Raw genomic sequence first — 22,137 nt, 5'->3', positions numbered from 1 at the left:
TTAGAAATTCAAATTAATAATCATTTAAATTAAATGATTATTAATTAAAATAATAATATAATATAATATATAATATTTATATTATTAATATCTTAAAAATAGTATTTTTAAGATATTATAAAATACTAAAACAAGATTGGCAGTTATTATCTGTAATAAGCAGCTGACTAACGGTTTTTGTTACTTTCCAACACTGTCCACAATCGTTATCGCAATCGGAAGTAGTAAACAATCGCAGATTTTTAGTTTTGTAGCTAGCCAGCGCCTTTTTCCTTATTTCCGCTTTAGTTGTAGTCGAAGAGTAACTCAAAATAATGCCACAATGGTGGCCAGTGCGGTGGTCACAGCTATCGCTTCTGTCGCTACTATTGCACTCGCTCCTGGTCGCCGTTGCCCACACCAGCAACAATAACAACAATAACACCACCGATGGAGTCAGGTTCAGCAGTAACCACTGTCAACGGCACCTCTTCTGGGAACAGCTGCCGGGCGAGGCGACAGCCACTTGTCCAGCGGATATTCTGCCACTGCGAGGAGCCGTCTATCTGCTCTACGATGTGAACATCTCGGAGGGATTCAATCTGCGACGCGACGTCTATATACGCATGGCGGTATTTGTGCGTCGCCTACAACGTCGCAACAAGCGTTTTCGCAACGTGCGTCTCGTGCTGCCGCCCTGGCCACGCCTCTACCACTGGCACTCCCACGGCCTGGCACAGACCAATCTGCTGTGGCGTCACTTCTTCGACGTGGAGAGTTTGCGTCGCTTTGCTCCCGTCCTCGACTACGATGAGTTCCTAGCCGAATACCGCATGTTTGGCCATCCAGCGCCGCCCTTTGTCCATGTCTCGCAGGTCTTTCGTCTCACACACTACGAGATCATGCTGGAGCAGGGCATCTTTCGCGATAAATACGAGCGTGTGACAACGCCTCCATTGCCCGATGCCTGCAACGAGAAATCGCTCAGTGGCGGGGCACTGCTGCAGCAGCCGCTGTTGCGCCACGGACGCTATCATTGTGTGCGCTTCCAGGGCAGCGCCGGACTCCTCGAGCGTCTGTTGCGCGAAGCCATACGCGAGGATACCGCGGGCACAGAGGATGCCCACGATATGCGTGTCTATGCGGTGATCAGTGCCGAGACCGTGCTCCACGACAACTGGGGCGATGAGCAGTTTTGGCTTGCACGACGCTCGATGCGTTTCGCTCCCCAGCTCAGCCAGGTGGCAGCCGATTTTCGGCTGGCTTCACTGGGCACCACAGACAGTACGGCGGGCGTCCAACGTCCGGCAATGTGGGAGCTGGAGCGGCACAAACGTGATGCCCGCGGTGGTGATTATTTGTGTGCGCATCTGAGGCGAGGCGACTTTGTGAAGTCGCGGGAATCAACGACACCCACTCTGAAGGCGGCCGCACAGCAAATGAAGCAGCTGCTGCGGGCATTCAATATGACCACCGTGTTTGTGGCCAGCGATGCAACGCCGTATGAGCTGCTCGAGCTCAAGGAGCTCTTCTATCGCTTTCGCTTTGTGCACTTCACGCCGGAGTCGAAGTGGCAACGCAATCAGCTAAAGGATGGCGGAGTGGCGATTGTGGATCAATTGATTTGCTCATATGCGAAGCATTTTGTGGGCACCTATGAGAGCACGTTCACCTATCGCATTTATGAGGAGCGCGAAATCCTCGGCTTCAACAAGGCCAGCACGTTCAACACATTCTGCAAGGCATTAGGTGGGAATTGTGCTCGGAATGCGGTTTGGCCAATTGTCTGGCCTGAGGATGCCGATGAGGACGATGAGAGGTTTTATTGATTGTCTTAGTTATCCTGTGGTTAAGTAAACTACATATGTGTTGGGTGGCATTCCAAAAAGACTCTACAACTTCGAACAAACTGCGATGCTGTACCAAAAACAAAACATTTTACAAGCTTTTCAAATACTCATGACATTTCAAGCAATTGCAATTTGTAAATGCTGACTTTATACTTAAATGTACAGGTATATAGTTAAGAACAATTTTACTTTTGTTAAGTTCAAATAAATACTCCTGACTTTTAAAGCAATTATCGAATATACTTAAATACTCTATACTTTCCTAACTTAAACAACTTTTAAGATAATTTTAATTGCTGAAAACCCAAAATTTTCGGGAACAAATAACTTCTATCCCAATTGTACAATTTGTCATAAATGAATAAAACATTACATAAGGATTATTCATACCTCTCTGCAATATAATGCAGTTTGCCTTCTCGATATCAATTTAGCATTTAATTTTCTTAAATACTAAGCAACGACAATTTAAATTTGAATAACGATAACGAATTTGAATAATGAGAAATAATCGGTGCGCAATATCGTTGGGCATAATATCGATAACTTGTACTCGTACAGCAATCGCTGTGACATCACATATCGATAACTTGACATTTTTCAGTTTACTATTGCTGTAGCGCACGCACGTGTTTTGTTGTTAAATACGTAGAGAATAAATACATTTCAATTTGTGCCGCACAAAATGGGCAAGAAAACCAAAGGAGGGAGCAATCTGGGACGCCAGCTGATCAAGGATCGGTTTGGCCACACGGCGCGTCGCAAAGTGGACAACGATACGATGGTGCGTAAATAAATTTTGTCTACTCTATTTACAATTACACCAGGTGACATGTCTCAACTTTGTATTCTAGCTGCACACAACGGAGCTGCAAGATGGTTACGACTGGGGTCGTCTCAATCTCTCTTCTGTTACCGAGGAGTCGTCTTTCAACGCCTTTCTGCGCACTGCGGAATTGGCGGGCACAGAATTTCAGGCTGAGAAACTGAACATCACCTTTGTGAATCCCAAACAGCGTGTCGGCTTGCTGAGCAAGACACAGGAGCAGCATATGCATCAAAAGCACGCTGAGCACATCGATCAACTCAAGATACCGCGTCGTCCCAAGTGGACAAAGGAAACGAGTGCCGAGGATTTGGAACGTGCCGAGAACGAAGCCTTCCTCAATTGGCGTCGTGATCTAGCGCTGCTGCAAGAGAACGAAGAGATTCTAATGACACCCTACGAGAAGAATTTAGAATTCTGGCGTCAATTGTGGCGCGTGGTCGAGCGTTCCGATGTCGTTGTGCAAATTGTCGATGCACGCAATCCGTTGCTCTTTCGCAGCGTCGACTTGGAGCGCTATGTGAGCGAGGTGAGCGATGGCCAGAAGCTCAACATGATTCTGGTGAACAAATCGGATCTGCTCACACTAGAGCAGCGTCAGCATTGGGCACAGTACTTTGACTGCGAAGGTATACGCACAGCCTTTTATTCCGCCACACTGGTGGAGGAGGAGCTGAAGCGTGAGGCGGAGGCCGCCAAGTTGGCTGCAGAGTCACCGTCGACAGCACTGGAGCTAAAAGAGTTGCGTCAAGCTGCCGAGGACATACAGCATTCATTGGATGCGGTCGAACACACACTGGATGCCATCGAGAGCAAGATACAGCCCAAGACAGAGTCGCAACAGGTGAAGTTGCCACGTCTGCCGGGTGATAAGAACAGCGCACATCTGTTGTCGCGCCTCGAACTCATTGATTTTCTGCGTCACATCTACACGGGACCCCGGAACAGTAGTCAGCATGTCACCATCGGTATGGTCGGTTATCCAAATGTGGGCAAAAGCAGTACCATCAATTCTTTGATGACCATGAAAAAAGTCTCGGTTTCGGCGACGCCCGGCAAGACAAAACGCTTTCAGACGCTCTTCCTCGAGAACGATATATTGCTGTGCGATTGTCCGGGTCTGGTGATGCCCAGTTTTGTGCTGACCAAGGCGGACATGTTGCTCAATGGCATTCTGCCCATCGATCAGATGCGTGATCATGTGCCCGCTGTCAATTTGCTGTGCGAGCGCATTCCGCGTCACATCCTCGAGGATAAGTATGGCATTGTGATAGCCAAGCCGCTGGAAGGCGAGGATCCCGATCGTCCGCCATTCTCCGAGGAACTGCTGCTTGCCTATGGCTGTAAGTTGTGATATCAATTTGCTTTACTCCCTCGCATTTTCATTGACCTCTCTCGCTCACTTTCGTGGCACAGATAATCGCGGCTTTATGACATCGAATGGACAGCCGGATCAGGCACGTTCGGCTCGCTATGTGTTGAAGGATTATGTCAATGGCAAGCTGCTCTTCGCTCTGGGTCCGCCATCGGTGGATCAGTCCGAGTATCACACATTTCCCGAACGCCAGCGCAAAGTCATCGAAGAGTCGCAGCTGCCTAGTCAACAGCAGCGAGCTATGCGCGTAAGTTGCATTTTCTGTAATCAATTTTATAGTTGTATGATTATATTGTTTGTGGATTCTTAACCTTTGAAAGTATGTGAAATACCATTTATCAAGAATTTGGTCCGACTGTATTAAGGCTGTATCTATTTACAAAAATATTTTAATTAGATCAGTAAAAAGAGAAGGGACTACTATATTTCAAATTGGACTGAATCTTTCTTTAGTTTTACGGTTTTTCCTGTTTTCAAATTATACTTACCGATGAATCTATAATGCTATTATTATTTTTGCTAGTATACTACTAAAATGATATTATATTATTTCTATATTTTTCAAATTCAAAATAATATCGTCTATTATTTATTTCAACCAATATTTTAATTATCCCATGATACTTTCAATAATATTTTATTTCTCTTTAAGTTTATGAAATAATAAATAAAACATAATTGATAAGTAATTCAATTTCCCTGCTTGCAGATCGACAAGAGTTCGTCCAAGGAGTTGGATAACCAGTTCTTCACCGACAAACCGAGCACAGCACACGTCAAGGGACGCACCAACTTTCCCCACGTCCGTCTGGCCAACGATGGCACCTTGGTAGCCAACGATGCCGGAGCTGCAGCCAAACCGTGGCGCAATGTGAAGAAGGAACGACGCGAGAAGCTGCGTAAAAAGTTCTCCCACCTCGATGAGCACTAAAAACGAAAACAAAATCGGAGAGAGCAACAAGCTATAAACGTTGTTGTTTGTTTTGTAAGCACACATTGATGCTGCAGTGCAGCAGCAGCAGCAGGAAATGATTGCCTGGATGTATGAGAGCTGGTTAAAAACCTTGTTTTTAAATTAAAATTAGAGTAATGCTTATAATACGTGACTCTCGCCAAGTGTTTTCCCAGCTGAAAGCAGGACACTCAAATCTGAGTCAATCGACGCAATGAGCGTGAAAGATTGTAAGAGATGGAGAGATACATACATTGATACATTGTAATAATTAAACATTTATAAATTATTGCAATTGCCTATACACCTTCTAATTAATGCTATACTATATAAAGGTAATCAGCTTTCAATTATCTCAAAATGTTAGTTCTCTACAAAGAGTGTTGACTTCAAGCTGTCCAAACAGCTCAAGACAGAAAAACATGTTGCTATCTCTGTCTCTGTCGAATGCATTCGATTGCCGCTGGCACTTGTTGCCGTGCTGCTTTCACACATTGCAAAAGTGAATGCAGTGTAATGACTCTTTTGCATGCTCTCTTTTGTTGTGGGTGTTCGACTTTATTGCAGACGCGTGTAACGCGTTTAAAAGGTGTGGTTGAGTTGACTTCAATTACAGAACGACCGTAAAAAGAAGCGTGTTTAAGCGGCGGTGACTTTAAGCGCGGCTCTCTTCGTTGTTAAATGTAAGCCACGAAATTGGCTGCCTTTGTTGTTGCCTTTCGGTATAAAGGAATGGAGAGAGAGTAGAGTAAGAGTGCCGGAGAGAGTGAGAGCATATTCAATGGCTGCGCTGCTGTTGTACTTTGATCAAGCAGCAGCGATAGCAGGCCGACCTCCTCAACGATGTCTCTGATAATCGGAAACTATTTGCCGAAGCCTGTTTGTTGACTCTTGTCTTGCTGCTTGTCATACACCCTGCCCACACACACACACACACACACACACACACACACACACATACACATACAAACTGCAGGCATCGACAATTAAATGGAATGCTGGTCGCCTCAGTCTGCTTTACAACGTCACAATGAGCGGATCTGCGGCCGTTGTCAATTTGAAGACATTCAAGGAGCTCTTAATTACGCGCCGTGGCGCTCTCTTAATTATCCAATTCAATCGCCCTCAGCTGCAGAATGCACTGCGTCGTCGCACCATCTACGAACTGTTGCGTGCCCTGGACTTGGCCAATACCGATTCGCAGATCAGTGTCGTTGTGCTCACAGGCGATGATGTCGCCTTCACAGCGGGCAATGACTTGAGCGATCTCTTAGCGATGCAGCGCAAGAGCGGCGACGAAGCGTTGGATGTGCATTTCAAAGCGAGCAACTTTGTGATGACCTCGCTGGTGAAGAAGATGCTGCTCAACCGCAAGGTGCTCATCTCTCTCGTCCGGGGCAATTGCATTGGCCTCGGCGTCATCATTGCAATGCTCTGCGATATCGTCTATGCCACGGATTCGGCTCGCTTCTGGACACCATTCTCGCAGCTGGGTCTGTGTGCGGAGGGCGGTGCCAGCTGGATGTTGCCACAAATTTTGGGACGCAGCAAAGCCTCTGAAATGCTGCTCTTTGGCGAGCACCTCGACGCGCAGGCTGCACTACAGCATGGCATGATTGCCGGCCTGGTGTCGAATGTTGAAGAGTTCTGGCAGCGTATGGAACAACATGCCAAGCTGCCGTCCGTCTCGTTGATGGCCACGAAGCGGCTGCTTTTGCAGCCCTGGCGACAGCAGCTGCTGGATACTCTGAACGTGGAGGGCGCCGAGCTAGAGAAGCTGCGAGCTGGGCCCACTTATCGCTCACAGATCTTGGCCTTTGCCAGGCGCAAGAAGATAAGCAGCAAACTGTAAGATGTCATTAGGTTCTAAGGTTCGTTCCGATCCCAGATGTGCAGGCAATAAATCTATTGTAAGATAACTATAACTAATTACTTTCACTTCCCTTTGGACTCTTTTTTTTATAGCTTAACCATCTGTTGATTCTTTGATTTTATGTTTACTATGGTTATAAAGCAAATACTTTACTTAAACCCAAATTATGTTGTTTTGAACTGGATTTGAGCTTCACAAACATTTCTTTTTGTGATAAGACTTGACTTCAGGGGGTCGTGTTATCTCTTAATCTCAAGTAGTTTATTATTATGACAATGATCCAATCTTGTGCAAAAACTGATAAATTTGCAAATAACAAAGAAATAAAATTTAAATTACAACTTACGTTTGCGTTTTTTTCACTAATTTTAAATTATAAAATGTTACATACCTTTAGATAGATTGTTACCTATTTTTAACTAATTTTCGTAATATATTTTATTAATTTCCATTATTAGCAATCTAATTACCAATTTATTTAGGGTACTTTTTTGTACTCCCATCAATTTTCAAATATAAATAATCGTTGCTCAAAACAAAGTTATCGGCTCGCCGCCACCAACAGCTGTGCAGAGCGATAGTTGCGTGCGCTGAATCTATCGACTCGCTATCGTCACTTGTTTTTACCGGCGCGCGTGTTGTGATCTTTCCGTTGTGGCAACTGTTTTGTGTTGCCTGCTTGTTTTGGACACAATCCTCTGGAGGAATCGCTGCCCCTGGCCATGGCCATGTTACGCAGTCAACTCTGGCAGCAGCTGCGCCGTTCAATGCGGCTGCCAATGCAAGCAACTCGAATATTTGGCTGCCCACGTTATGCAATGCCAACCAACAACAGGACAACAGTAGCTGCCCAGTGGAGCAACTATTCCACAGCAACTGCAACAACAGGAGTCACTAAGAAGCGCACAGGCAAAGCAACTGCCACACAACAAGTGAGCGTCGAGAGCTTGTGGACACAGTTGGAAACGTACTACAATCAACACAGTGTCTGTCGTCTGGAGCATGTCGATCGTCTGCTACAGCAGCTGGAGAAGCAGTCCTTTGATCAATCACCACCACTCACGGCCAATCAGCTGCACTTTCTCCTTGGCGTCTGTGTGCCCGAGTTGCTGCCGGTGCCGAGCAACAAAGAGCGTTCGCAGCTCTTTCGCCGCATCTGGACACAGTTGCTCAGGGTAACGCAACCATCGATATCGCACTATCACACACAGCTGCAGATGCTGCGTCAGAACCAGCTGCCCCTGCCCGATCATCGTGCGCTGCTCGCCGAGATTGCCACCTACAATGGTTCACCAGATGCGGAACTTTATGCAGCCTTGTTGGACGTAGCCGGTGCCAGTGGGAATATGCGACAAGCCACCGAACTGCTGGCGGAGCAGCGAGGCCACAACTTTCCACTGACCGAGCGCAACTTTCATGCGCTGCTCCTGGGCCATGGACGCAGTGGGAATCTCGCTGGCGTTGCCGAGGTGCTGAGCAGCATGCTCGCCGCCAATATACCGCCCAGCTACAGCACTCAGGCCACGTGCTTTGTAGCCTACGTGGAGAACGGACAACTGGAGAAGGCGCGTGAGCTGCTCAAGCAGCACCAGGAACAGTTCAACGCCCCGCAGCTTCTGCAGATGCTGCGTGCCCTGGTGCTGAGCCAGCACTGGGATGCCCCGCTGATGCAGCAGCTCATTGCGCAGCTGCCGCGTGACATTGTGGAGGATGCGGATGTGCCGCCGGCCATTGGCAGCCTGTGCATTCAGCTGCTGCATCGCGGCCAGGCGGAACAGATGATACAGCTGGTGGGCGCATTGCCGACGCCGCAATACAACGAGAACCAGAGCATCGATGGCTATGCGACGTTGCTGTTGCACGAACTGTTTTACGCCCGCACGCCGCTGCCACAGATGCTGAAATTCGCCACCGAGCTGCGACAGCGTGGACAGAATACACGCGCCTTGGAGCTGCTCACCGAATTGGCGCTGCGTCGCCAGCCATCGCTGGCGCTCGACTGCCTGGAGGCGTTGAGTGCGGCGGGCGAGACGCTGCGACCGCATTACTTCTGGCCGCTGGTGTTGCAGCAGCAGCGGAGCGAGGGCGAGTCGGGCGTGTTGCGTTTGCTCGCCGAGATGCAGCGACTCCGCGTCGAGTGCGACGAAGTCACGCTGCGCGATTACGTGTTGCCCCGGCTGTGGCAGACGTTGCAGCAGCCACGCCAGGCGCTGCAACAGCTCGACGAGGTCGGTGTGCGTGTCTCGCAGACGCTGTCGCATGTGCTCAACCAGCTGCTGCTGCAGCAGCAATTGACGCAGGCGCTGGAGCTGCTGCAGCTGTATCCCACGCGACTGCAGCTGGCGCCGCTTTTGACGCCGCTCGCCTCGCTGGCGGTGCATGCTCGTGCCACCAAGCGGTATGCCGCATTCGCGCAGTTGACGCAGGCGTTGCAACAGCGCTCGTTGCAGCGGCAGGAGGATTTCGTTGGTGCGCTGCTGCTGCAGATGTGTGGACCACAAACGCGTCTGCGTCAGGAGCCCGACTCCTTGTTGCGCTTCCTGCACGAGATGCAGCGACTGCAACTCAAGATGTCGCCGGCGGCAGCCGAGTCGCTGCTCCATGTGGCAGCAGGAAGTGCGCAGCCGGATACCCGGGAAGCGATTGTCAAGGTGCTGCAGAAGATGCGACAGTCGGAGCTGCTGTTGCCACCGGATGTGAGCGTCAGCAGCGGCGGTGGCAGCTTCATCAAGCATCCGCGTGACATGTCGCTGGATGAGTTGGAGTGCCATCTCATCGAGCTGGAGGCCAAGCAGCTCAATACCCGTGGCGTGCTGCGTCGGCTCCTGCAGCTCTCGGTCCGTGATGGACGCCTGGAGCGTGCCCTCGAGTTGCTGGCCAAATGCGAAGCGCTGCGTGTTCAGATCAGTCCTGGCATGCTGGCGGCGATTCTCGATCTGCACATCAAGCTCAAGGATGTGACGCGTGCTCAGCAGACGTTGCTGCGATTGCAGAAAACTTATCCAGGTGAGAGCAGAGCGACCCCGCTTAACGGTCTTTAATTTCACTTAACAGACACACTATTTAGTCTATAAATTCATTTAGCGGCATGTATTGCTAAAAAAAAGCTTAAAAATTGCATTGAGGGGAGTTCCAAGGCATCCTATTTTGTGTCCCGCTTAGCAGCCTTTAATTTCACTTAACTGCCACACTGTGTTTAGTATATGAATTCATTAAGCGGCATATATTGCTTAAAAAAAGTTTAGAAATTACACTGAGGTGAGTTATATGGCGACAAATTTTATATCCCGCTTAACGGCCTTTAATTTCACTTAACAGACACACTATTTAGTCTATGAATTCATTTAGCGGCATGATTGCTTAAAAAAGTTTAGAAATTGCATTGAGGGGAGCTCCAGGGCGTCCTATTTTGTATCCCGCTTAACATCCTTTAATTTCACGTAACTGCCACACTGTGTTTAGAAAATGAATTCATTTAGCATCATATATTGCTTAAAAAAAGTTTAGAAATTACACTGAGGTGAGTTATATGGCGACAAATTTTATATCCCGCTTAACGGCCTTTAATTTCACTTAACAGACACACTATTTAGTCTATGAATTCATTTAGCGGCATGTATTGCTTAAAAAAGCTTAGAAATTGCATTGAGGGGAGTTCCAGGGCGTCCTATTTTGTGTCCCGCTTAACAGCCTTTAATTTCACTTAACCGCCACACTGTGTTTAGTATATGAATTCATTTAGCGGCATGTATTGCTTAAAAGAAAGCGTAGAAATTGCATTGAGGGGAGTTCCAGGGCGTCCTATTTTGTGTCCCGCTTAACAGCCTTTAATTTCACTTAACTGCCACACTGTGTTTAGAAAATGAATTCATTTAGCATCATATATTGCTTAAAAAAAGTTTAGAAATTACACTGAGGTGAGTTATATGGCGACAAATTTTATATCCCGCTTAACGGACTTTAATTTCACTTAACAGACACACTATTTAGTCTATGAATTCATTTAGCGGCATGTATTGCTTAAAAAAGCTTAGAAATTGCATTGAGGGGAGTTCCAGGGCGTCCTATTTTGTATCCTGCTTATCGGCCTTTAATTTCACTTAACTGCCACACTGTGTTTAGTATATGAATTCATTTAGCGGCATATATGGCTCAGAAAAGAACCTAGAAATTACACTGAGGTGAGTTATATGGCGACAAATTTTATATCCCGCTTAACGGCCTTTAATTTCACTTAACAGACACACTATTTAATCTACGAATTCATTTAGCGGCATGTATTGTTTACAAAAAAACTTAGAAATTGCATTGAGAGAAGTTCCAGGGCGTCCTATTTTGTATCCCGCTTAACAGCCTTTAATTTCACTTAACTGCCACACTGTGTTTAGTATATGAAATCATCTAGGTGCATATATGGCTAAGAAAAGAACCTAGAAATTGCACTGATAAAATTCAGTTGTTTCACTTTATGTCTTTATGCTTAACATTCGCATTTTTCGGTTCCAATTAGTGCAGTTAAACAAAATAGCATGTGTATTGAAATGCATTTATCTTATGTGGTATTGATTTCACTTAACGGTCATCGTGCATAGAGTAGCTAAATTATAATATATAAAATACAAAAATAATGTAGACTTACCGCGTTCTTGCTTGCATATTTATTTTTGCTGCTCCAATTAATGTTTATAAACAATAAGACAAATTCGCAGTATTTGCAATATTTAATCTTATTTAATTGTTTTAAATACTTATCTTTTAAAGTTCGATGTAACGTATTTTGTTTGCTTTTTTGCAATTTAATTTCATATTTCATTTTTTGGTATTCATTAAATTTTAACTGGATGGATTGTTATAAAAATTGGAATATCAATAAAATATTTCCTATCTAAAAAAATAATGTTTAAATTCGACATACATAATTGCGAGTATATATTGAAATGGATTTTAATTTGTTATTTAACTATTATATAAATAATATAAATTGAATATTTCAATATAAATGTTGAATTTAATTTGTTATTGAACTATTTAATCTTAATGGTTCAACTTGCAAGAAGCTTTCAAATTAACAGTTTTAATTTTTCAATTTGTCTTTATATTCAACATTATATGCTTCTTTTTATAAAACACTAAACTAATTAACGAGTAGATACATTTGTTATAAAAAATTAACATCTCATTAATGATTACTTAAGCTAGAACATGTTTAAGATATTTTGAGCTTAATTTCTCAAGTTTAATGCGACATTATCACGTCTTTCACATCTTTCAACACATTTTTCAAACTCTATCAAAATGCTATGCAACATTATCTTAAGCTAAAATTGAACTTCTTCTAATCAATTGTTCAATATAATTCTTTTCTTCTCCAGGTTTCCAAATCGATGAGCACAAGCTGATTGACTATGCGGCACTCTTGGTGCACAACTCCCAGTTGGAAGAGGCAAAGCAACTGCTGCGTGAGCGTGCAGCACAGCATAAAGTGAACGGCGGCGATTATGTGATCAAGAACGTGTGGCAGCTTCTCAACAACGTCGCCCAGCAGGCGATGAAGGAGCCTGTGCCCGATTCCGGCCACAGTCTGACCTTCGAAACATTTGAATTCCTGCGCAAACTTGGCTACTGTCAGACACACAATGCGCTGCTCGGTCCCGTGTTACGTGAGTGGCTGTTGCGGGGTGATTTGGATGCCGCAATCGCCGAGTTCCAACGGCTGGCCACACGCTACAAGCACACACCGCTGCAATTTGAGCTGCTCTCGCTGCTGGTCAAGCTGAGCAATGGCCACGAGGAGGAGCTGGCACGCTTCCCGGGCACAACCAAGGAGTCGGCGCAACAGCATTTGGCCAATGTGACGGCGACGGTGACGCGAGTCCATGGCAGCGTGAATATGAATAGCGCCTTGTTGCTGGCACTCGCTGAATCCGGCACGGAGACGCAGCTGCGTCGACTGATCATCAATCCAGAGTTTCGACTGAATCACGAACAGCTGCTGAAGAACTGCGAGCATTTGGGTCAAGAGGGCGCCGTCCAGACGCTGCTGCGTTTGGCGCGCGGAGTTCGCGGCTTGCAGCGTGCCATCGACGAGCAGCGCATCTATGACATGCTGCTCACACAGTTTGCCAAGACCAACAACTATGAGGGTGCCCTGGATCTGTACGATCGCCTGCAGGCGGACGATGAGCTCAAGGTGTCGCAGGACTTTGTCCGCAATCTTGTGCAACTGCTGCAGGTGAACAACGTCGAGATACCCAGCTCGATAGCGTTGCGTGCTCAGATCAGATAGTTAGGCATTTCTAGTTAGTTTTCTCTCAGTCGCTCTTGTTATCATTATTATTATTAAATATACAAATTTTGTATACCCCAAAGTTGAGTGTTTCTCTTTATTTTTTGTGTATATGTTCTACTTATTTGTTTGTTCGTCGGTATTCAGCACGCCAATCAAGTTTATTTTCGAATTTTACATGCCTATATATCGTGAGTATATGCACGTTTTTTCATTCAAGTTTCAATTCCGAAAATATTTAATTATGTGCTCCCCCCCTCGTTGTGGTATTATTTTGCAATTCCAAGTGTTCAATTCTCTTGCGCCTTTCGTTAAATTAATAAACAAAGCTAGTGAGCCAACAATTCTGTGTACAAAAAACGAGTATTCACAACATTTTAAATTTGCTTATAAGAAGCAGAGCGCATTTCCTAGTCCAGACTTCTCTTGTTTATGCTTCCTGTTTTTATACCCGTTACTCATAGGGTAGAAGGGTATTATATTATTATACATATATATATTATATTATTATATTATATTATTAGTAACAGTCAGAAGGAGGCATCTTCGACCCTATGAAGTATATATGTTCTTCATCAGGGTCAACAGTCGATATCGCCATGTCCGTCTGTACCTCTGTCTGTCCGTCCGTCCGTCCATATAAACACAAAAATCTCAGAGAATATAGGAGATAGAGCTATAATTTTTGACAGCACTTATAATGTTTGCATGCACTTCCATACATACAATAACAACTGCAGTATTTATGGTATATTTTGTAATGTATGGTATATTTTGTACTGGTATATTTTCAACTCCATGGTATGATTTAAATGTTGTACTGTACCAATATATCTAAAATAACCTTTAGAATATATTAATTTTTTTCTCGATATATTAAACTAGTATAAAATGTTACTTGTTAAAATGTGGTACTAGATCGATATACTAAATATAATCTTCGGTATACTTGAGTATTGTTTGGTATATAATATATGTAGAATATGATTTTATTCAAAAAGAGTAGCGGGTATTTCACAGTCGAGCACACTCGGCTGTAGTTTTCTTACTTGCCTTTTCTTACTTGGGACTTAGACCATCTGCGCCATTAGGAAGAGACAAAGAGTGGCCCATAAAAGGGTGAGAGAGAGAGAGAGGGTGAGAGTATGAGAGGAAGACAAATATTAATTGCAAGTAATTAATGCAATTAATTATCCACTTCAAATTAGCTGATTGAGCGTTGGCCAAAGCGAGCTGCGACAATCAAACGACGCGACGGCGTCCAGAGAGATTAAATGCCGAAGCCCAAAAATAATAATAACAACGACAACGAGACAACAGAAACAACAATAACAAACGACATAATGATGTCCCCCAAAAAGGGAAAACGCAAAAAGGACGAAAGGGGAAGGGAGAGAAAGAGAAAGAGAGAGAGCGAGTAGAGCTCAAACAGGAAGCGAATCATTTTCGTTCATTGGCAAGCGCATCCTGCGTAAGTCCGGCATCGGTTTTGTGAGGGTTGAGTTGATCCCATTGGACAGCGCATTGTTTGTGGCCAGCACTCGAAGCGCATTCACTTTGAAATGCTCCATTTGACTTGGCCAAAAAGACCGCAAGGGGAGCACAAACAACAACAACAACAACGACAAGTCGTTCAACAATAGCGGAACAGGACGAAACATGAATGGATATGCGCAGATATCGAGATGGACAGCGGGTCAGCGTTTGATTAAATGTGCGCTTGATTTGAAAATGATTTCATTAATTAAACGCTTCCACCTTTTTGGGGGACTTCTTTGCTTTTTCGGCTGTTTTTGTGGCCTTCCTTTTTTGCTTAAATATTTTTGACATTTAATTATAAAATGTGGCAGCAGCTTTCATTCGCATTTTACGCAATTCGCTTTGAGTTTTACGCCAGAGGCGCCACAGTACTGCACACAAATTGTTGCATGCATTTATCCAATTTGGGTGCCCTGCAAACAGTGGCGACAACACGGCGTATACGCAACTTCTGACAGCTGGAGACTATTTAGTATATACTTTAGTATATTGTATATGTATACACTTGGACTCCACAGAGTATACGCAACGTACGACAATTTGAAACCTTTTAGTATATTTTGTGGTATTTTCGCTCAACAGAACTTTAAATTATTGAATGCAAGTTTCTTTTCTTAAAGTTAAGGTTGAAAATAATAAAGAAAATGTAATGTACAATTAATAAATTTACGTATGTATGTATTCGGTTAGATAATTTTTTAATTTTTAAATATTTAATTCAAATCGTTCGTGATTGTATTTAAGGTCTTTAAATTTTGGGGTTGGTAAATATCATAATTATTAAATTTGTTTAAACTTCTTTCAATTTCTTGCTATGCAGGGTATCGGTTAGTCGTATTGCCTTCCTATTCGACTTACTTATTCAACTTTTTCAGTTGCATTGAGCCCCATGCACTTTGATTGCAATCGCTGACAATCGGACCAGCTCTTAATTGAACATCGCCGTAGGCTATTACCGACTGACCCTTTTTTTTCATCCAGAGCTCTTTCTCTCACCCCTCCCGCCCTCCTTTCGTGCTGCACCCATCTGTGGTCTGCTGAGTATTCAACACATTTTAAATGGGGGTATCGCAGTATCGAGACCAATGCCACAGAACGAATGGAAATCTGTTGAGTTCCCACAACTTATTTATAACTATTGAGTCAGGAAATCGTTTGGTACATTTTAAAGTTATTTTTTCTTTTAAATTTTGTCGCAGTATTTACAATATAAAGTAAATTATTGCTTGATGTATTTACTCTGATTTTCATTAGTTTAATAATAGTTTAAATTACGCGCAGTCAACGCAAAAGTTAAACCAACAAAATTAATTAATACCCTGATTAGTTTTTGTTTTTTTTTTCACTGCAAACCAATTTATATAGTATTATGCAACAAAGTGAAATATAAATAAACTGAAAGCGGTGAAAGACGATAGCAACGAGTGCGTTTTAAATTATTTTACATGATTACGAATTGAAATTCATACCGACTGAATCGTATTTATTTATGCTTTATGCATGTCCATTACACTGTTTGTATTGAATTACAGATGAACTTGGATACGCAGAATTTGGGTGGCAACCAAAAGGCATACAGAATTTGCAAATGCCTTTAATTGAAATGAAACTGTTATTGCTTTATTCGCAATCCAATTGCAGTCGAGCTATGCTATTGGTCAATGTCGAATGTGTTTTTGTTAAATAAATTTGAAATATAATCCACTTTCTATTCAATAAAATGAAATACAGTTATAATGCATTGTTTTTAATAACATCAAATATAACATAATTGTTGAACATAAATTACCTTTTGATATACAAGTGAAAACAATTTCGCCAGCTTAATGTAAAGTGAACTAATAGAATTAACTGGTATTTGTTAATTGTTAATTGTGATTGCTGTTGGCGACTTCAAGCCGCAAAGAGCGACTTAAAATGGCCAGGATAAAAAATGAAATACCAGGCGAACATAAATCAGCAGCAAGTAGAAATGCAGCAAGTCACCGTCTTAAAGAGTGTGGCGCCATCTATCGTTTGTTCTGGCAATGGTGATTTAAGTCCCCTCAAAGTATCCTACAAACATTTAATAATTTTTATACCAGTTTAAAGTTTACAATTTGTAAACAACCGACAACCGTTCAAATTTTATAAATTTCATTGAAAATTATAATTTAATTGTACCGAACAAACGATAGATGGCGCTACCGAGTGTAAGAATGTCCATCTAACACTTATTTCCTGTAGAACACAATTAACGGTTGCTTTCTTACGTTTAAAGACATTACATTTTTTATTTACGCAGCCTGAATTCAGTTCGCTTGAGGCAAGCTTTACTGTAACTTGTGGCAAAGTTCCAGCACTGTAATGAAAATGGAAAACATTCGCATTGCTATGAATGGAAATGATGCCATTCGATCGCATCAATTTAGATGTTTTGCTGTGATTTACATGACTGCTTCTCACTTACGATCGCAAAATATCTCCCACTCTCTCTAACACTCTGTCTCGCTCTCTCTGAGTGCGTTTCCCTCGCACTATAGAAGCACTCATTACGCCATAAATAGTCGTGGGCACGCATCCATTTTTGGGGCTTGTGGCAAAGCCAAAGCCAAAGTGCCAACTGGGCTAATTAATTTGCCCACTGCGTGACTGGCATGACCAAAGTGTTGCCTTCAGCCTCAGCTACAGCTACAGCTTCGACTGGGTGCAGCTGTGTGGCATGAATAGGCTTGCTTTGGGTTCGAATAATAGTTGGCTGAGGGTCGACTTATGCGCTTGGTTATGTGTGCTGCTCATATTGCCAGAAAACTGCACTCGGCTATTGGCAGCGCGTTTGACTAATGATTAAATGCGCGTTCCGGTCACTTCCCGCTATGTGGCATGCCACCAATGGCATGCCCTTGCCACAGTCGGTTTTTTGAAGCCTTCCTCCTTTCAGATTGATCAATTGGCGCTGCAATTGCGCGTGTTTGTTGTGCGAGTGTGTGTGTAGAATGTGTGTGTGTGTGTGTGTGTGTGTGTGTGTGTGTGTGTGTGTGTGTGTGTGTGTGTGTGTGTGTGTGTGTGTGTGGGTCTAGTGTGTGCTGCGGTTCAAGGACTTGCCCCTTGCCTTCGCTCTGGCAGCTTCAACTTTATTTAACTAGAAAGAGACGGCGAAAGGCAACGGGTCACGAGCTTGTGCTTTAAACAGACTGAAGGAGGTGTTTGTATGTGTGTGTGTGTGTGTGTGTGGTGGGGGGTGTTTGCGGGGGGTTTACACATAAATTGCACTAAGATATGGCGCAGTTCATTAGCTTAATAAATACATATATACTATAGAGTAGACTCGCTGCTTAGCCTGGATTTGCCTATTTCAAAGGGCAGACAAAGCAGCAGCAACAACAACGACAAAGAGTCGTAACAATAACATAAATAAACAAGCTTAAAATCAACGTTGGCGGCAAGCCCGAAAAACTTCATCAACTCTGCCAACAACGACAACTTTAGTTGTTGCTCAAGGTGCACGAGGCAGGGGAGAAGAAGATGCTGTTGAGGGGAAGGGGAAGGAGAAGGAGAAGCGTGATAAGGCCTTGTCTATGGCAAGTGCAAATTTTCAAGTTAACAAAGCTACAACTGTCGTTGCCATGTGTCCCACTGTCCACTACTTAAAAGGACGACAACGTTGCCATAGTGCTAAGAGGGGTTGATGTTGTCACTGCTAGAAAGAGACGGTCAGAAAGAGAGAGAGAGAGAGAGAGAGAGAGAGAGAGAGAGAGAGAGAGAGAGAGAGTTGGCTAACGTAATGCTATAAGCTTCAGGCTCCACAAGAGAGTTAGTTCTCTTTGTAGTTTGAGCTTAGCCGTTTCACAAACATATGCAAAGTAGCTTCGCCTAAATGTTGGCTCTCTCCGTTCCTTTGCTCTCTCTCTCTTTCTCTCTCTCTCTCACTGTATCTAACTATAGCCAACAGTGACTCAACAGTATTGTAACGCTTGAAACGTTGCTCTACGTTTAATCCACAGTATTTTGAAGAAAGCTTAAAGAGTGCAACAGCTTTAATGAGCTTTCAGCTAGATTCCAGTCGGGTCTCCAGTTGGAAAAGCTGAAAACAATAACTCATTAATAAAAAAACAATATATATATGAATAAAAAATGATATAATTATTAAATATACATAACTACATAGATAATTACATTTGTGCACATACATATGTATTAATGCGCTTTGCGCTTAAAAAGCTCTGTTTACGTTCTTGATCTCTCCACGCCACTTCAACAGCTCTCTCTCTCTCTCTCTGGTTGTGAGCTTAGCTTAAAGTTAACGGCATCACGTGCGAATGAACCGAAGTCAGTTAAGTTGTTGATGCGTCGCTTCTCACTCTCTTCCTTTCTCGCTCTTTCGCATTACTTAACACCTCGACACAATATCTATTGTAATATAGTAATAATGATAATAACAATAGAACGATCCGTTGCTGTTGCTGCTGTTGCTTTGTCTGCTTGCGTAGATAGCGATAACCCGCATTTGTTGACCGAATTCTTTGTGCTTCGCTTCTTTCTCTTCGGTATAGATATATCTTCGTTCCGTTCCGATAAGTTGCAGACAATAACAACACATCGAGCATCGAATGGTGTTTTGTCACTTTTTGGCTTAACTAGCAAAAGACTCAGACTTTATTCCGACTAATACACATACTATACATGTAAACACATTCACACTCAACAGCATACACTCATTCAATTTGTAACTAGCTTAGGACAAGAGTTTATATTAATATTTTAGCGCTCCTTAGACCGTTTGAGTGGAAACATCACGTTGACGACTGCGTCGATAACTGCCAAACGCCTCCAGGGCGTTGATGCTGAATATCGTCAGGCCAAAGAACTGGCATAAAGAGAAACAGAAACCAAACAAGAGACAAGGTCAAGTCGAAGTTGAAGTTAAAGATGAAGATGAAGTTAAAGAGAAAGAGAGCAACAAAAGTACTCACCGCTGCCGCTGTGTATGAGCCAATGTCGAGTGAGAGCACCAAACCGGAGGCAATAAAGTGACTGAGAGCGAGGGTTGCGTGCACGCCGAGTGAGCAGCGCGTCGAGTTGAGTTGCCAGCCCTGGCCGAGGCGCAGGTAACGTGAGACAAACAGCGCCAGCGTCGTCACAAAGCCAATCACCGCAACGATCATATAGAAGCAGCCACGAAAATTACTCAGCCTCACCGAGCTGCAGGCAATGCACAGGAATCCAATGAAGGCACACAGCTTTACGGATTCGGGAATGAGTGAATTTATTTGGACAGTCGTTGTCTCTCTTTCGCTCTTCACTTACCAAGCAGGTGATCTTACACAGGCCTTCAATGCTGCGCAAATACTTGCGATCGAAGTCATGATTAACAGACATTTCGTTGCCGTCAACAACACACTTCAATAGCAACAAACAATCACAGAAAAAAAAACAAAACAATCGGTCACAACAAACAAATACGCAACAGAACAGACACTCGAAAAAAAAATATTACATTGCGCGCACGAGAACCAAACACGAACTGCCTTTGGCGACGGCAAAACGACTGAAAGCTGAAAAAGCTTAGAACTCTGTCGAAACCCGAGAAAGAGAGAGAGAGAGAGCGAACGCAAGAGCGTAAGCAAATGCACATGTGAGCACGAGTCGTCACAACAGTTGAGTAAGCATAATACTCAATGAACATAACATAAGCAAACTGGTTGAGCAACCTTCGCACAAAGAGAGCGCCGTTCTCTGTGATTGTTGTTGTTCTTGCTCTCTGTACTGGTTTTCGGCGTCTGCTTTATTTCTGTTTACGGCTATCACTTGCTGATAAACTGACTCTGAGCACAAAACTCGAATTGGAGACCACAACTTATCAGCTGCTGATCTATGTAATTCTCTTCGCTCAATTTCGCCTGCTCTGAGCGGCCTTCATTGGGCAGCATATACAGCAAATTATTACTTAAGTGTAGCTACAAAATACATACAATGTTAATTGTGGTTGTGTGTTTGAGTGCCCGCTCTTGAGTGAGTCATTTGCAGGTGGAGAAATGCAATTCGGAATTTTGTGAATCATTGCGCACATACGAGTATAAACAAACCCGAAAGAATCAAAATGGACGTCGCCATGATGAATACTCTGCTGAAAAAATGGAATTTATTTAAATTCTATGATCAACCACCATAAATTAGTCAGCAACTGAAATTGAAGGTAGTCGCCTGGTATATACACTGTAAGTTGACTTGTTGTGTAGAAGTGTAGATAAGCCTAACAAAAGTTAGTGTGTTCTAGCAGCTCAATTGGGCCACATACACAGGCACATATTTATTTTAATTAATTCAAATTTACTGAGTGTTTCTTTGTGGGTGCGAGTGAGTGAGAGTGAGTGAGGTGCTTGCGTGCGAAGCGACACGAAATGCCTGACGAAGGTGAGAGCAGTTCAGCTATTGGGCCAAGGTCATTGCCTGGCACTTGTCTCCGAAATTGTGACGGAAGTGTTTGGCGTAATCAACAGTGAAAGGGAAAGAAAGAGTGCTGGAAAAGAGTGGAGAGATCGAGCAGCTGGTTGATAGGGGCAGCAAATCTTTTTAGGCCACGCCCAGTTTTGTCAGCTGCAACGGAAATGGGCATAGATCGTTCGTTTGTTCGTTTCAATCGCTTTGCTCAACAACAAGCAGGAAATGACAAATCCAGCAAATGCAACAACTGCTCAAGTGTTCTTAGACATGCACTCAGATAAAAAACAGTACAATCTCGTCCCAAATGTGACCGATGACGATGTTGATGATGATGCTGATGCTGATGTTATTACTGATACTGATGCTGATGCATCATCAGCCGCAATTCGCTGAGATCTCAATTGTGCAGTGACTTGATTCAATGAATCCGGCTAAAGATTTTCAAGGTTATTCAAAATTACGCAGGCATGCAAAAAATAAAAATAAACTTTAGGTAATCTTTACGTAATCATACTTGTTAATTACATACTGAATATAAAATGTTATACTATATGAGACTTTCAATTCTTTGTTGAAGTTATTAATTTTAAATTGTGTATTCGATTGTGTATTCGATTGTTATCAAAACAACTTGTTAAGTTAAATTTAACATTTTTCTATCTAAAGATAACAAATTTGAAGGAAGAATTGGGCATTAGGTCCTTAAATTGGCCAAGAAACAGCCCAGACCTTAATCCAATCGAGAATGTTGGGGCCTATATGGGTGCCAAAATAAGAAAGCGAAAGCCAAAAACTATGGAGGAGCTAAAACATATTATAGAAAATGTATGGATACACGATATAACGAAGAAATATTTGTGTTCCATTTACGATTCTATGACGAAAGGGTAAAATCCGTAATTTAGGCCAAAGGCGGCACTTCTAAGTATTAAGCTAAATTAAAAAAATATATCTATCGTTAAATTGCCTAGATTTAATATTTTTGTTATAGTTAGTAAGGTGTTCAATTGGAAAAAAATAGTTTTTGTTGAATT

The 22,137-nt window shown here is 43.2% G+C and overlaps 5 protein-coding genes across 5 annotated transcripts; 4 read left to right on the top strand and 1 right to left on the bottom strand.

The window, feature by feature from the left end:
• The first annotated feature begins 192 nt into the window (after positions 1 to 192).
• LOC117577672 (GDP-fucose protein O-fucosyltransferase 2) lies at positions 193 to 2,059 on the top strand. Its single transcript, XM_034262560.2, has one exon. It carries the CDS (start codon positions 315 to 317, stop codon positions 1,806 to 1,808), a length of 1,494 nt encoding a protein of 497 aa, XP_034118451.1. The 5' UTR covers positions 193 to 314; the 3' UTR covers positions 1,809 to 2,059.
• A 368-nt stretch (positions 2,060 to 2,427) lies between these two features.
• Positions 2,428 to 5,261, top strand: LOC117573080 (large subunit GTPase 1 homolog). The gene is made up of 4 exons (XM_034255973.2): positions 2,428 to 2,613; positions 2,684 to 3,998; positions 4,072 to 4,277; positions 4,740 to 5,261. The coding sequence occupies exons 1-4, from the start codon at positions 2,515 to 2,517 to the stop codon at positions 4,959 to 4,961; spliced, it is 1,842 nt and encodes a 613-aa protein (XP_034111864.1). The 5' UTR covers positions 2,428 to 2,514; the 3' UTR covers positions 4,962 to 5,261.
• Positions 5,262 to 5,980: 719 nt separating this feature from the next.
• LOC117573085 (enoyl-CoA delta isomerase 3, peroxisomal) lies at positions 5,981 to 7,204 on the top strand. The gene is made up of 2 exons (XM_052004538.1): positions 5,981 to 6,853; positions 6,948 to 7,204. The coding sequence occupies exon 1, from the start codon at positions 6,013 to 6,015 to the stop codon at positions 6,832 to 6,834; it is 822 nt and encodes a 273-aa protein (XP_051860498.1). The 5' UTR covers positions 5,981 to 6,012; the 3' UTR covers positions 6,835 to 6,853; positions 6,948 to 7,204.
• A 243-nt stretch (positions 7,205 to 7,447) lies between these two features.
• LOC117572952 (leucine-rich PPR motif-containing protein, mitochondrial) lies at positions 7,448 to 13,223 on the top strand. Its single transcript, XM_034255928.2, has 2 exons — positions 7,448 to 9,861; positions 12,228 to 13,223. Exons 1-2 carry the CDS (start codon positions 7,578 to 7,580, stop codon positions 13,139 to 13,141), a joined length of 3,198 nt encoding a protein of 1,065 aa, XP_034111819.1. The 5' UTR covers positions 7,448 to 7,577; the 3' UTR covers positions 13,142 to 13,223.
• A 5,558-nt stretch (positions 13,224 to 18,781) lies between these two features.
• Positions 18,782 to 20,202, bottom strand: LOC117577717 (uncharacterized). Its single transcript, XM_034262621.2, has 3 exons — positions 19,967 to 20,202; positions 19,633 to 19,899; positions 18,782 to 19,526 (listed from the first exon to the last, which is right to left on the bottom strand). Exons 1-3 carry the CDS (start codon positions 20,036 to 20,038, stop codon positions 19,431 to 19,433), a joined length of 435 nt encoding a protein of 144 aa, XP_034118512.1. The 5' UTR covers positions 20,039 to 20,202; the 3' UTR covers positions 18,782 to 19,430.
• Positions 20,203 to 22,137: the final 1,935 nt, after the last annotated feature.

Source organism: Drosophila albomicans, chromosome X (assembly GCF_009650485.2).
Source record: "Drosophila albomicans strain 15112-1751.03 chromosome X, ASM965048v2, whole genome shotgun sequence".
Taxonomy (NCBI): domain Eukaryota; kingdom Metazoa; phylum Arthropoda; class Insecta; order Diptera; family Drosophilidae; genus Drosophila; species Drosophila albomicans.
The sequence above is the reverse complement of the archived record's forward strand: the minus strand, read 5'-3'. Positions and strand labels throughout refer to the sequence as shown.

What these genes read in the sequence shown, in the direction of transcription:
- LOC117577672 (XM_034262560.2), top strand. Translation starts at nt 315, where the DNA reads ATGCCACAATGGTGGCCAGTGCGGTGGTCACAGCTATCGCTTCTGTCG.
- LOC117573080 (XM_034255973.2), top strand. Translation starts at nt 2,515, where the DNA reads ATGGGCAAGAAAACCAAAGGAGGGAGCAATCTGGGACGCCAGCTGATC. An exon ending in ACTGCTGCTTGCCTATGGCT is followed by an intron (nt 3,999 to 4,071) that starts GTAAGTTGTGAT and finishes TTCGTGGCACAG; the next exon opens with ATAATCGCGGCTTTATGACA. An exon ending in AACAGCAGCGAGCTATGCGC is followed by an intron (nt 4,278 to 4,739) that starts GTAAGTTGCATT and finishes CCCTGCTTGCAG; the next exon opens with ATCGACAAGAGTTCGTCCAA.
- LOC117573085 (XM_052004538.1), top strand. Translation starts at nt 6,013, where the DNA reads ATGAGCGGATCTGCGGCCGTTGTCAATTTGAAGACATTCAAGGAGCTC.
- LOC117572952 (XM_034255928.2), top strand. Translation starts at nt 7,578, where the DNA reads ATGGCCATGTTACGCAGTCAACTCTGGCAGCAGCTGCGCCGTTCAATG. An exon ending in ATTGCAGAAAACTTATCCAG is followed by an intron (nt 9,862 to 12,227) that starts GTGAGAGCAGAG and finishes TTTCTTCTCCAG; the next exon opens with GTTTCCAAATCGATGAGCAC.
- LOC117577717 (XM_034262621.2), bottom strand. Translation starts at nt 20,038, where the DNA reads ATGTCTGTTAATCATGACTTCGATCGCAAGTATTTGCGCAGCATTGAA. An exon ending in TGTGTAAGATCACCTGCTTG is followed by an intron (nt 19,900 to 19,966) that starts GTAAGTGAAGAG and finishes GAATCCGTAAAG; the next exon opens with CTGTGTGCCTTCATTGGATT. An exon ending in GCTCATACACAGCGGCAGCG is followed by an intron (nt 19,527 to 19,632) that starts GTGAGTACTTTT and finishes TCTTTATGCCAG; the next exon opens with TTCTTTGGCCTGACGATATT.